Here is a 15312-nt window from a genome sequence, read left to right on the forward strand (position 1 = left end):
AGGTTTTATATATATATATATATATATATATATATATATATATATATATATATATATATATATATATATATATTTTAACTGATGCATTTCTTATTGATGTATTTACTATCAATATACCATCAGGACATACTATATAATATAGGTCATTAAAAAGTAACTTAATATATATTATTCCTCCACATCATGAAAAAATAAAATTGACAAAAACAAACCAAAAACTTCAATTTATTAGATATCTATTTTAAAAAGAAAAAAATTCTAGATTAAGAATAAAACTTATTTTTAAAACTAAGTATCACAAACTAATTTTCGATTGATTTTGTAGTCATCTATCATTTTCCTTTTACTTATTCCTTTTACTTATGTTTTAGTTGGTAGAGCAAAAGAACCAAGAAAAGACTTCAATGACAAGCTTATGCACATTGGCATGTGATTAATATAATAATTAATAATTAATACCCCATAATAGATCACTTTGTCCTCAAGTTACAAACCTCATCATATCCCACATATCTACATCTAGAAAGAAAAAAAAACACAGCATGAGATTAATGGGAGCCAAACATATTTATGAAATGAAAAACAATAATCTCTGTCTCTGTCTCTCTGTCACTGTCACTGTCTCAAATGTGATGATGTTGTAGCTGCAAGAGTCTAGAATACGCCCCCTCTGGCCTGCTCACGAGCTCTGCATGGCTACCTTGCTCCACGATGCGCCCATCCTGAACCACTCCGATGCAATCCACCCCTCTGATCGTCGACAAACGGTGAGCCACAAGCACCGTGGTTCGACCCCTCATCAGCCGCTCCAACGCCTCTTGCAGAACACACTCCGACTCAGCATCTAGGGCACTCGTCGCCTCATCCAGAAGAAGAATCGTAGGGTCCTTAAGCACTGCCCTAGCAATGGCGATCCTCTGCTTCTGCCCTCCGGAAAGTTGCACCCCTCTCTCACCCACCGGCGTCTTATAACCCTCCGGCAAACCACTCACGAACCCATGCACGTTCGCTGCACGTGCCGCCTCTATCACCTCGCTCTCACTTGCACCATCTTTTCCATACGCAATGTTCTCGAAAATGCTCGCTGCAAAAAGCGCCGGTTCTTGCTGCACCAACCCTATCTTCAGCCTCAGAGACTTCAGGTTCAACTTTCTTATGTCCTTCCCATCCACCATCACTTTCCCTGCAATGGGGTCGTAGAATCTCTCTATCAACGCAATCACAGAACTCTTCCCTGACCCACTTGCCCCCACAAGAGCCTGGCTCTGCCCTGCACGGATCCTCAGGCTGAAATCCTTGAACACCATTACATCAGGCCGTGAAGGGTACGCAAAATCAACATGCCTCAGCTCGATCTCCCCGCGCAGAGATTCCACCGCCTCCGCGTCGGGATCGTCAGGGTCGATCCTCGTCGACCGGTCGAGGATCGAGAACACCGACCCCACCGCCTCCCCGCCGCGGATTATCTCCGGCGCCAGGCTGACGGTTTCCGCCACCGAATTCGCCGTGATCACGAGGACCACAAACACTTTGATCACCTTCGAGAACGTTGAAGCGCCCTTGCTCACCAAATGCGCACCGTACCATAGGATGAGAGCCTCGGACGCGTAGAGCGCAAGCTGAGAGAGACCGAAGAGGAACCCCGACGTGAGGCTCCGCCGCAGACTCTGGCGCTGAGGCACACGAAGCTCGTTGCAGAACACTGATAACATCTTGGTTTGAGCATTGAATGCTGCTACTGTTCTTATGTTGCTCACTCCCTCTCCTGCTATCATACTCGTCTTTGCATGAGCCTTGGCTGTGTCTCCGGCAAACCCTTTTAGAGATAATTGCTGCACAATCAAAAACATCCATTGTTAGCTTGCACTGAATCAAACACCAACGTAAAGTTCTACGTAAACCAGTTATATGCTTCTAGGAATTTACAAAGTCCCAGGAATACATAGTTTAAAAATTATGTTGTTACAAGTTTCATTTAATGTGTCACTTGTGAAAATGGGTGGCCTTATAATACTTATAGAAACTAAAATTGAAAGCTAAAAAGGTTTTGTCGATCAAAACAATCCTATATTTTTCTTATGCTTCTCTGTGAAACTTTCTTTTTTGCACGTATAGTGTTGTAATACCTTGAAACTATGTGACTGGTTTTTTGCCTACTAAATCCATGCAAGTTAAGAGGGTGTATCAAATACTAACTGTAAGTATAACGGTAAAACATTAATGTTTGAAGACATGCTTCTGCCAAGATTGGACAAAGGGGTTTTGGTAATTTCAGTAACTGCACTGTTCATTTTTGGTAAAAAGTTTGATCTGAGGAGAGAGAACAAAAGGGCCAAAGGGGTGGGGCCCAGAGAGGAGAGAGAATGTGCATGTTCATGTAGCATACATTACATGGTCACCAACTACATTGAAAGACATTGATGGTTAATAAGGTACGTGTCCCTCATCTATCAGTCTATTTTCTTGCCCTGTGCCTATAGCATGCGCAGAACGTAGAATACTGCCTTTAACAGTATTAATCAAAAGTGATTGTTACTCTTAGTTTGAAAACGATGCGTGTAAATGTGATGCTACTTTATTTTTCAAATATTAATTAATGTGTCACTCTATGTACCTTATGTGTTACAGAGGTGTAACTGTGACAGGTTTAACTGAAATTTTATGTAAAATATGCTTAACTTTGATTAGAAAAGTTAACCCGTGTGAAAGTTAAAAAACACACTTGGTAAAAAAAAAAACTTGTACAACATTACTTTTTAACTTAGCATGCTTTTGCGTGGGAATCATCAACACAGAAAGAGAAATAAAACAAAAATTCATGGCTACTTTTACGCTTTTGCACCGTGAAAAATATGCACAATAAAAACACTTGCATTTCCACTTTAAAAAACATGATTTTTTTAATGCTCCCTTTGAAAATAAAAAAGAAAAATTATACAATAAAATAGTTCAAGTATTAAAATATGTATTTAAACTATTTCTTTATTTTTCTTCCAAATCTACCTTACCAAACAAATAGATTGGAGCATGATAGAGAAATGTGCACGAGAAAAGCAAGATTGAATAAAGAAAGTCCATGTGAAACTATCTCCAGGATCATTCACATGCATGCCCTAATTAAAGAACTGAGATGTTATCCATATACAGCTAAACCATCTACATATGCAGCAAGACCCAAATGGTCTCACATGCATGGTCAAAAATCTCCAATGGCTTCAAAACTCATTCAACCCCAGCAAGAATATATGCGTATGCACGTGTGAGTGAGAAAGATGATACACTATGAACAGTTTAAGAAACAACCCTTTAGACATTAGATATGCTATGTGAAATCAAAATTTGAACTTAGTATTAAAATACTAATGAAATATAAGTGGATGTACTTGAACAAAATACTATATATAAAATAAAAGACTATGTGGGAAGGTCACATGCCTAGGACCTGAAAAAGACTGGAACCGATCACGGGTGGAGGAGCTAAAAATAAAAGTTCAGATTCCCAGACAAAGTAAAAGGTTTGGGTTTTGTAGGAATATATGAATAATAAAACGAATGCAATGAAGTTTCCTCTTGCAGTGTCCCAAAAATATTGTTAAAAAAATACTCTAGCTCTGCAGGGATCTTCTGCCAATGAAGACCTTGTGTTTTCCGTCTTATGATGAAACATTTCTTTATAAAGTAGAAAAATATTTCACAGCCAGCTGGCAAATATACTCCACAATGATAATAATAGTATATTAATAAAGTACAGTAATTTCAATTTAATAAAGAAGGTTGAACAAGTGCAACACCAGTCTCAGTATGTGTGTGACATTGAAGTTGATGATCAGGTATGGAATCTGCATCCATCAAATAAAATAAAAATTTTCATGGCTTTTTAATACACCAATATGTGTTATTTCACAGAAGTTAATGCACTGGACTTTGAAGGAAGCACGTGCACTGTTCAACTATGTGAGGAACCCTACTGTTCTAACTTTTGTCGTCTAATGTCACCTTAGATGTGAAGTGAAGTTATATTTCTGAGAGTAAAGTAAAACATATTAAAAAAATGTAACTTTTTACCATCTGTTATCACTCCAACTTTTTTATTTACAGTACAGAAAAAATATATATATATATATATGTTCTGTAAAACAGTGACTAGTTTGGAACATGAAAGAGAATAAATTTGCTGGACACATTGAAAAAGATGTTTCCTAGAGATTGAAAAAGAATGCAAAATGCAGATTATCTATCCCTGGCCAAACTCCAAACTCTTTGAGGACCGTTGCTTGAAACTCTTGCAGGGTTTAGGGCCATGAGAGGATGTCAGAATGAAAGAGAAAACAAAAGGGTCAGGAAAATTATCGAGGTTCATGTCATAGGGAACTGACAAGGGACCCTTTTCTGTGTAATGAATAAGCCAAACTAAGGGGAAGGCAGTGTAGTGTGGTGAGGTGCATTAGTTAGCCAGAAGAACAGTGATTGTTTGTTGTGATTTATTTATTAGTATTCAGAACTGGCACCAAGTATTTGAAATTTGCAGAATCTCAATTATCAAACCCCATATCCAAAGCACAAAAATAGGGTGTGGTCTTGCCAGAAAACATGGGGCTAGTTGCTAGCTGGAGTCTTCAGAATCTGACTTTCCCATATCATACCATATGGTCAAAAATGTAAGACTCAGTAGTCACTACTACCTCACAGCAAAAGCTGATACAAGCTTCTGTAGACGTACCATTCAAGAATCTAACTTGAATACGTAGAGGACCCCACCCCCCCAACTCAGAAAAATGCAGTGCTGCTGTTGCACCATTTAGCCCTCTATCATCCACATGCATTATAATCTCTGTCATGGTTGAATGTGGGAACTTGGGCCCTATCTCTTCATGGAGCATTTCACTGTGTTATTTCAATTTTAAAGGGTTGGTGTTTTTGGTGGAGTTCTTCGATTTGAACATGAATCTCACTCTGTTAACCTATATGATTTTCAGTGTTAACCAAATTACTGTAAAAATTATGGAAGTGAAAGTGTCAAAATTTTGGATTAAAGTTTTGTCCTTGTGTACACCCATTTCCCTCCATTAGTTGTCAATTTAAAGTACAACTTCACTCTGTTAAAAAAAAGGGAGCTTTTAATGACCATTATTAATGAGATTTTATGGACCAATATGAGTTATTATTTCCCAGAAGTTAATGCACAGGACTTGGAAGGAAGCACGTGCACAGTTCCACTTTGTGTGGCTCTTTGTTGTTTTAGCTTTTGTCGTCTAATGCCAGCTTGTGTGTGAAGCTAGATTCTCAGTGTAAAAGGGTAACTGTAAGGTAATGAATTTTGGGTAAAAATCTAGAGACCCCACCACTATATATAGTCTAAGGTCAACAAATGCAGATAACAAGACAAATTTGTAAGTTCACTAAGCTTAAACAATTTCCTCTGCTCTTGGATGAAGAAAAGTAGTATTAAAAGTTTGCATCAGAACTTGGATGTAATTTTTTATTGCATACAATGTAGTCATGATAATGATTCTTTTTTTCAATTATGTGAGATGATGAATTGTTGAGTTTACCTGAGCAAAGTTGGCTAGCACAAGGAGAGGGAAGGTTGCCAAGATGAGCAAGGAAACCCTCCATTCCACTATGAAAGCAACTATGAAAGAAGTAAGAAGAGATGTCATGTTCTGCAGAATCACTGATATCCTCTCAGCAATTGCAGACTTCACATCAGCTGCATCAGTGGCAAGGCGAGCTGCAACAAGGCTTGAGTTGTGCTCCTCCTCATCGAACCATCCAACTTCATTCCTCAAAATAGCTAACCAAGAAGTACAAACACCAAAATTTAGAGAAAATCTCACCCAAACAAAACACACACCAACACATCAAATAAACCATACCGGCAAGCATCATTCTTCTGACCCTTGTGGTGAGGTTTTCTCCCATGATGCTAAAGAAGTAATGCTGTATCAAGTATGCACCAACTGCATAGAGACCCGCACCAATGTAAATGAAGACGTACTCCTTAGTCTTCCTCTCCATGGAAGCATAATTTCTAAAGTAAAAGACCTCAATCATGTTGCTCATAACAATAGCAAAAGTAGGGCCAATGAATCCAGAAAGAACAGAACCAACAGCTCCCATGATTGAGTAAGGCCACTCAGGAGCATTCAACTTGAGCAACCTGAAGAAATATCCATCTGGGGCAGGATTTTTCTTATCCGTTTCAGCATTTGATATCATCTCAATACGGCCATCTGCACCAGTGCTGTACTGGTAGCTCAAGTTCCTCAGGCTGCCAGACCTCAGACTCAAGGACTTTGTTGACAGTGAATGGCTCAGCCGCGATGACCGAGTCCGGCGAGTTGATGGGTTGGAGAAGTCTCTATTTCCAACCATTTCTTGGAACCGGATCAGTGAAGCGTATGTGCCTGCCTTGGCAATGAGTTCTTCATGTGTGCCTGTCTCAACAACTTGTCCTTGTTGTATAACTGCAATGGTATCAACATTCCTTATGGTTGATAGACGATGTGCCACAACCACAGTTGTTCTTCCAACCATGAGCCTGTCTAGTGCCTCTTGAACTATGCTTTCAGACCCTGCATCAAGAGCACTAGTTGCTTCATCTAATAGAAGGATCTTTGGGTTCTTCAACATTGCTCTGGCAATTGCAATTCTCTGCTTTTGGCCCCCGGATAATTGAACTCCTCGCTCTCCCACCTGGTAAAAACACAACACATTTTGATTAGCACACTTGTCTAAAACTAAATGATCAACTTCACGTACCCCAGAAAAATTAGTACAACTTATTGATGCTTGAAAACTATCAGTGGTACAAACCTGAGTGTTATAACCATTAGGAAGCAAGGTGATAAAACTATGAGCATTTGCGGCAGAAGTAGCAGCTTCCACTTCAGCCATAGTTGCATCAGCTTTTCCATAGAGTATGTTCTCTAGAATTGTAGTTGCAAAGAGTGCAGGCTCTTGATTCACCAACCCAATTTGATCACGCAACCATTTTAGTTGTAGAGTCTTAATGTCCACGTTATCCAGCAGAACCTGACCTGCTTGGCCATTTCAAAGAGGTCAACATAGCTGTTAGTTAATCCAAGAATCAAAAGTTCAAAATTTGAATGCACCATGATGCTTCATTTGCTCCCAAAACATTTCTAGCATAGAACTGTCATGGTTATACAAAATATTTTCTACTTCCAAGGGAGTTGAAAGTGTTCAGTTACCTTCATTTGGATCATAGAACCTTTCTATCAAGGAAACAACTGTGCTCTTTCCGGATCCACTGCCACCAACAACCGCAACAGTTTTTCCAGCAGGGAAAAAGATTGAGAAACTGCGAAAGATAAACACATCTGGCCTCGAAGGGTAGCTGAAAGTAACATCTTTAAATTCAATGTTGCCATTAACCTCAGCTAGGCACTTTCCTTCTGATGGATCTTCCACTATGGTGGGTTTCTGATTGATGATCTCCATCAATTTGTATCCCGCTGCTTTGCCTTTGCTGAAAGCACCCAAATTGGAAAAGGACTGTCCCAAACTCCTGTTGAAGTAAACCAACACGTCATGATCACATGAATGGTGTCATTACAAACTAAACACAGAATCATCAAAAGTTACTAAAATTAGGCCCTCACATGCCACCGACAATGGCCGAGAAAATAGCCGTGAATGCCTTGCCTCCATCTGTTTGTCCATTCCTGATGAAAACTCCAGCATACCAGAAAACCAGTGCCCAAGACATGCATGCTATTCCATATGTGCATCCTAGGCCTAAACCTTTGGCCATTCCTGCCTTGTATCCAAGTTTCAGAGTGTTTTGTATTGCATCAGAATAAGAATTCAGTGCCTTGCTCTCCCCAACATAAGAGTAAACAGTTCTAACTTGAGCAATGGCCTGTTCATATTGCACATAATGAAGACCAATTAGTCCCTGTCATTCTTCTTTTTTCAATGGAGCCCATTTTTGAGCCAATGATTATGGAAATCAATGTGAAGGACAGATCTAAACAATCAAAAAAGAAGAAGCAATTTTAGGTAAAACATGATTTCGTTCCATGTACTTATTTGTAAGCAAGGACCATAGTTGGCATTAGAGCGACACAAGACCACAATCATCATCACCATGCTTTTTGATTATTTTACTCACAAAAGAGAAAAGCTGGCTAGGAACTTTCATGAGTGCTCCACACGACAAGACATCATTTTCACACACTAAAACAGCCACTGAACATGAAATAAGGCGCAAATTCATATGAAAGAAGAGCATGCGCCTCATGTACTCAAAAAAGTAGGAGGATCAAAATCCAAAAAGCTTTCGAACAACCCCATAAAAACATACAGGAAAAACCACAAACAAAAGGTACAGAAAACAATAGAAGAAAAACAGAACAGAACCAACTCAGCCAAACCAAGCATTTTCTTTTCCTTTGATGAGCATTTGTTTCTTTGTTTCATCCATAAGAAGAAAGGTGTACAACACATCCATTCACATGACATGTTCAAGTTCTTCAACAGAGAATCAACCTCACCTGCTCAGCTATTATTCCTGCATTTGCATAAGATTCTCGACTCTTTGATGTGAGGCCAGTGAGTGTGTAAGCATACAATCCACCAGCAAAAGCAATACCAGGAATCACTGCAACACTCAGAAGTGCGAGCCTCCATGCTGACACAAAACCAACCACTAGACCAGCCAGAAACGTTGATAGATAGTGTATGAAGTTCCCCACCTAAACAATCACAAAACGTTAAACCAACAAACATAAAACTACAAAACTCATGAAAAAGCAACAACATCATCCATGTGACCAAACCCCGGCGCATGTTAAACCATGTTTTGCTAACGTTCGCCACCTTGTTCTATCATCATCTATGGACCCACTTCAGTGGATATCAATCAACAACCCCAGAAGGTCATGGTTTCTATATGTTCATTTTTTCGTACCATGAAGTAATTGCAACATCAGCTATGTGACTAAACCCGGCGCAGGTTAAACAATGTTTTGCTAACATGCACCACTTTGTTCTATGATCGTGTATGGACCCCACTTAAATGGATATCAATCAACCACCCCAGAAGGCCACGGTTTTTTCTATTTGTTCTATCTTTCATACCATCAACTATGTCAATTCATTCCGGCGCATTTTTTGTTAACGTGCGCCACTTTGTTCCATGATCATGTGTGACCCCACTTACCAATGGATATGAATCAACTACCCCTTAAGACCAAGGTTTCTAATTGTGCCTTTTTTTTTCATACCATGAAGGTAAAAAATACACAAAGATGGCAAATTCAAAGCACCTTCTCGCTTATAGCATCTTGAACTAGTAGTGTATCTGTGGAGACACTGAAAACAATATCTCCTGTTCTTGCATCCGTGTCAAAGAAACCAACGTCCTGTTTAAGCACTGCTTCCAAATACTTCTTCCTCAGGGTGCTCACTTGTCTCTCCCCAGTGTACATCCAGCATGCAATTTCTGGTTGGAAAGAAAAAATTATCACCCAAAAATTAGCAAACAGTACTAAGTTTTTCCTTTTACTTTTTTGTGTAATGTTATTACAAATTTGATGCATGGTACAATGGAAGAGGTTGAACTATTAATTAAGGTAATAGAAATGTGTAGCAATCATTAATGGTAAAAAATGGTACATGATAAAGATGAGAATGGAGTGATAGATAATGTTAGGCAGGAAAATCTGATGTGGTGAGATTGACAAGTGAAGGGAGAAAAGGACGAGTGTGTTTTGTTGACACAGCACGTGGGATCGATGTAAAGTGGCTGGAACAACAACAGTCACACAAGAAGTCTTAGAAGTAATGGTCCAATAAGTGTGATCGATCTTGTTCATGTTCACAGGTTAGAACCAACAAAACAGAGAGCAGAAAAAAAAAAGGTTATGAAAAGAAAAAAGAAAGAAGATTAACATACCTGCATAGGATGATATGCACACGACAAGACCAAGGTACACAAAATAGAGAGCATACTGCAATCATGATCATGAGAAAAAAGCAGAGAAGAGGAAAAAGATTAGATCTTGGATCTGAGATTGTGTTGCTAGGAAGAAACATGGGTGTTATTGAGAATTTGGACATGAATCAATAATTGAAGTGATTAACCTTTGATACTTCTTCTGTCATTTTCTTCAAGTCCATTTGGTTTTTGCCAAAGCCATTAACCATTTCACCAAAGAGCAGGAAGAAAACTGGCATTGATGAGCCATGAACAATGGCTCCTAAGCTGCCAGAGACCATGAGCATCCAATCACACTTGTCAGCAAATGAGAAGAGCTTGTAAAAGGGCAAAGTTTGCTCCTTCTTCTTCTCTGCCTCTGGCAATGCTTTAGGCTCAGCAGCATCAGCCATGAAAGGAAGTCACAGACAAAAAAACAAAAAAAAAAAAAACAGCTTCTGGGAAGGGGAGAACAAAAGGGTGGAATCAAAATAGGATTTTTAGAGTGACTCGTGGCTCAATGCCATGAACAAAGAGATCTAGGCCTAGTGGAGTGTGTAATGTGACTTTTTTCTGGACATTGAATGAAGGAGATCTGAACCAACAACAACCCCTTTTGCAATATACTCTCTTTTTTTGCAGTGTCAATGTCGTTTTTGGTTCTTAAGTTTGGTTTGGTAGAGTGAGGGAAGAAGTTGAGAGAGAAAGAGAGAGAGAGTGTGTTTTGTTGGACAGTGGTCAAAGGAAGTTGAGAGAACAAGAGTTTGGGAAGAGAGAGAGGTGTGAAGTGTGGTTTTATAGAGTGAGTGGTTTGGTTTAACTGTGGTTGTGAATTGGAACATATGATGGTGAATCACGGTTTGGTTGATAAAGCCACAGAGATAAAGGAATCCAGTGAATAGTGTTATGGGGTTCTGTGCAGTGTCTGGTTTTTACTACCTTTTTTTTTCTTTTGTGAAAAATCAAACATTTTAATACAAAGTCATAGATGTTATATTCATAATAATATCTATTGTTTTAAATTTTCAATGTGCATAGAATAAATTAGCAAATTCAACATCATTTATGGTATAGTAGCAATAGGATTTAATAAGTAAATAAAAGAAATGAATAGAATCCTTATCTTTCTCTAATTATGTTTACACCTGAAACAATATCTTATTGTGTAAAATTCATGCCAGAACAAAATAATTAAATATAGGATAGTAAAAAAACAAAATCCATATTTCATTGATGTGAAAACATCAATCGGTTTACATTTTTTTAGAATACTTCATTAACCTCATTTCATGTTAAGTTTTTTTTTTTTTTAAATCAAGTTGATGGTTGTTTACCTCTTTCAATCCAATAATTATATATTTTTTGTTTTAAATAAATATTCATATTAATAAAATCAATAGTCAATTAAATAGAATGTTTTATCGTTACTTAATGATTGAAATTTTGGTGTCAAGTGCAAATCGTTTTCATCCCTACTATGTGTCAAAACGATTTTATTTTTTAAGAAATAATAGTACAATTTTGTAATAAAAGAAAACAAAGTAATGATATGAAAATATTTCCAATTTTGTGCAGTGTTATGGGGTTTTGTGCAGTATGTGGTTTTTACTTAGCAGTACTACGCTACTACTTTTCTTTCATGGGTGAAAAATTGAAAATTTTAATGCAACGTCATAGGTGTTAATTCATACTAATAATTACCTTTTGGAATTTTTCAACGTGCATGGAATAAACTTGGCAACTTAACATTTATGGTATAGTAGCAATAGGGTTAAATACGTAAATAAAAAAAATTAACAATGACAGAATTTTATCTTTATATGTCAGAACAAAATAATCAATTTTATGATAGATTAGTAAAAAAATAACAAATTAGTTTTTCTTTGAGGCGAAAACATCAATCGGTTTATATTTTTTTAGAATACTTCTTTAACCTTATTTCATTTAAATTTTCTTTTTAAACAAAATTAAATTGATGGTTATTTACTTTTTTCAATCCAATAATTATATTTATTTTTTGTTTTACATAAGAATGATTATTAAAGACAAGTCTGTTGGATAGAATATTGCATTGTTACTTTATTATTGAAATTTGTAGGTGTCGAGTGAAAATTGTTTTCATACTTTTGTCGAGTGAAAAACATTTATGGAAATATAACCTTCTTTTGTAATAAGAAAACAAAGTAATAATATGAAAATATTTCCATGTAATTTTTTTTTTACATGGAAAAATTTAATTTTTCTATGAAAGAACTATTTTTTTTTTTACTTCTATTCATTCAAATAATATATCTTGTTTGTTTTATTTTTTATTTCTTCCGTTGTAATTTTTTTCTCTTTTCAAAAAATTGTAAAACTTTTAAGATTGTGAGATTCTAGCTAGTCAAATTTTATATATAATATTTTCTAGTTAGTCAAATCTCACATAATTGTAGTACACCAAACTTTGTCAAATAAAATTGTTTTGAGTAAAATGGAAAAATTGTGTGGATAGTTCTTTCTTATATATATATATTTTTTGTTTGTTGTACCACCTATTCCCATACATTCATGTGAATTAATTTAGTTTAAATAAAACATCTTAATTGAGAGTTAATGCAATTAAAAATTCTTCTTATTTGTGTTCTCTGTTATAGAGTTATCCAATTAAAATTTAATGTAATTATAATTCAACTTTATTTGGAGCATTTATTCATTCCTTTTGGTAGATTTCATTTAAAACAAAAATTCAAACTCTATTAAAAACTAATGTTATTTTTCGCTACACATTTCACCTTATTGACTAAATTAATTTCAATTGACTCAATTATAAGTTAAAAAAAATTATAAACATCTCTTTTGATCAAATAACTAACTAACTTAAATTTGGTCACATCTACAACGTAAATCTAATTAAATATAAAAGTAAGAACTTCAAACTCTTCTAATTTATATATATATATATATATATATATATATATAAATAAAAGTTAACCTTTGACATATAAATACAATTGTACTATATAACTTAAATATAGTATCCAATCAACAAATTATATTATACTTAATAAAATTAATTTTCTGTTCCATTTCACAAGAGGCTAATTCCACTTGCAAAAGGAAATATTAGATTTCATATTTAGTAAGGGTTACTGAATGTTGCATATAAAATGTATACAGTCCTCTTCAACATTTACTACTATAATATTCTCCATAAAAAGTAATTGAATAATGTTTTAAATTTTAAATTAAACGTTAATTTATTTTTCAACTTGTTTCTAAATTAATTATTCACATGTTTTGCAATAACAATATTTCATTCACATAGAGTTAAGGTAAAATTGTTCTTAAAAAATTAATATATATATATATATATATATATATATATATATATATATATATTAGTTAGTTGTAATTTATGTATAAAAGTCTTCTATTCTGTTGTTATTCATAAGTAATATTTAAAATAAAATACTTTACTTGTATAAATTCATTGAATACTATATTTATGAAATATAATATACAATCAAAATGCAATATGGAACAAATTAATTTAAATATCTCACCTAATTGATAGGTTGTCGTAATTGTTAAATACAATACACTCATGTATTGTGGGAACTATCTATATAAAAGGGAAATTGATAGACCTTTTATAGTATAGAAAGTTTGTCAAATTAATTCCAATCACATTATTATAAATAACATTATGAATTAATATGACAACTCAAACAAACTTGTGAATATATATATATATATATATATATATATATATATATATAATATTATTTTTAAAGTATAGTGACAACATTGTTTTTGCAGCTACCATTATATTTAAAGGCATAAGTAGAACTTTGACATGCTACTTCTCATATACAAAATATTCCCTGCTCAAATTACTAATATTGGAGTTAGGAATTTAAACAATTAAATTAATAAATTTCGTTAACTCCCTATGTATTACGTATTTAATATCTTTATTTATAATTAACGCTTAAAATTGTATTTGTTTGGTCACCTTTAATGAGTTTCACTTTTAATGGGTTTTTCCTTTTTAGCTAAACTTTTTTCGATCGTAAAAATCAAATTTAAAAACTTGTTCAATATATTTAAAACCTTTACGTCATGGTAACATTTAAACGTGTAATTTAAATATACATTTAAATGTACATTCTGAATAAAATTGAATTTTGATTTACCTTTAAAAAAAACATCTTTATAAAAGTTGAAATCACTAATTTAAATGGTTATTTTTATGTTTTAGTGTTCCAGGTGCAAATAAACCTTAAACCAAAGATAACAATAAAAGAAGTATTTTAATCTTAACAACTAACACTCATGTCAAAATAGTTTTGTTTTTGACCGTAGGAGTATCACTCTTATTTATAAGTCGGTTTATATTCACCGATTATGGATTACAAAAATGTAATATTTTGTTAGTAGAATCCTCTAGTATTTCCTAAATATTTACCATATCTCTTTCTTTTAGAATGATCTCGACCTATTGGCATGACACTTGGTATGATCTTAACTTACTAGAGACATCCTTCATAACTTAAGCTTTCACATGGCATCTTGTTATGAATTCGGCGTACTCGAGATATTCTCGATTTGGGAGGATACATAGCTCTCAAACTTTTGAACTTCTATCTCTATGCGATGGAAGCCAGAGGGTTGTCCTTCAGTCATCGTTGTGTGCCATTTCTCACATATCATCATGACTTCTCACCTACCTTCTCCCTGTGTACCACATTCAACAACAGTTGCAGATTTTGAACGGTGTGATCTTTCTCCACTTAATTCTTGTGTTTTTCAAAAGTCAACCCTTCATTTTCCCACTCTTCCTCTTATTCAGTTTTCGTCATCCTTTGCTGCCTTTCATAAATTGTCCTTCCTTTCTCTTAGCAAGGGAATTTATTTAATAAAAAATATTTGTATAACATTTATATACAAATTAATTTTTGTTTGAATTTGATGAGGAACAAAATTAATTAATTTTTATAAACAATGGGACTAAAATAAAATAAAATAAAAATATAGGGACTAAATTGAAAAGGAGGAAATAATATATGACTAATAGTGACACATTTGTAATGCTGTTACTACAATACTAACAGACAAAAAAAACTTGATTATCCCAAAATAGAAACCAAATTGAGATAAATAAAAATAAAGAAACCAAATCGATGTAATATAAGGGTTAACATATATTTCTTTATATAAAATCTTATACAAATAATAATTAGGGTTAAATATGTTTTTGGTCCCTTAACTTTCAGTGAATTTTGAAATTAGTCCATCTCAAAACTTTAGACCAATTTAGTCCTTCATCTTTCGAAATACGTGAATAATTTAGTCCTTTTAATCAAATTTTGTTGGGTTTATTTGAT

General features: G+C 34.7%; 1 protein-coding gene across 1 annotated transcript; it reads right to left on the reverse strand.

The window, feature by feature from the left end:
• Positions 1–400: 400 nt before the first annotated feature.
• LOC114181556 (ABC transporter B family member 19) lies at positions 401–10356 on the reverse strand. Its single transcript, XM_028068036.1, has 10 exons — positions 10111–10356; positions 9923–9977; positions 9294–9469; positions 8520–8720; positions 7626–7885; positions 7215–7531; positions 6817–7040; positions 5877–6696; positions 5553–5794; positions 401–1832 (listed from the first exon to the last, which is right to left on the reverse strand). Exons 1-10 carry the CDS (start codon positions 10354–10356, stop codon positions 624–626), a joined length of 3750 nt encoding a protein of 1249 aa, XP_027923837.1. The 3' UTR covers positions 401–623.
• Between the last annotated feature and the right edge of the window lie 4956 nt (positions 10357–15312).

This window comes from Vigna unguiculata, chromosome 4 (genome assembly GCF_004118075.2).
Source record: "Vigna unguiculata cultivar IT97K-499-35 chromosome 4, ASM411807v1, whole genome shotgun sequence".
In the NCBI taxonomy this organism is placed as follows: Eukaryota; Viridiplantae; Streptophyta; class Magnoliopsida; order Fabales; family Fabaceae; genus Vigna; species Vigna unguiculata.

Coding starts and splice junctions, on each gene's coding strand:
- LOC114181556 (XM_028068036.1), bottom strand. CDS start 10,356: ATGGCTGATGCTGCTGAGCCTAAAGCATTGCCAGAGGCAGAGAAGAAG. Junction 8,721..9,293: donor AAGATGCTATAAGCGAGAAG/GTGCTTTGAATT, acceptor GTGATTGTTTAG/GTGGGGAACTTCATACACTA. Junction 6,697..6,816: donor CTAATGGTTATAACACTCAG/GTTTGTACCACT, acceptor TGTTTTTACCAG/GTGGGAGAGCGAGGAGTTCA.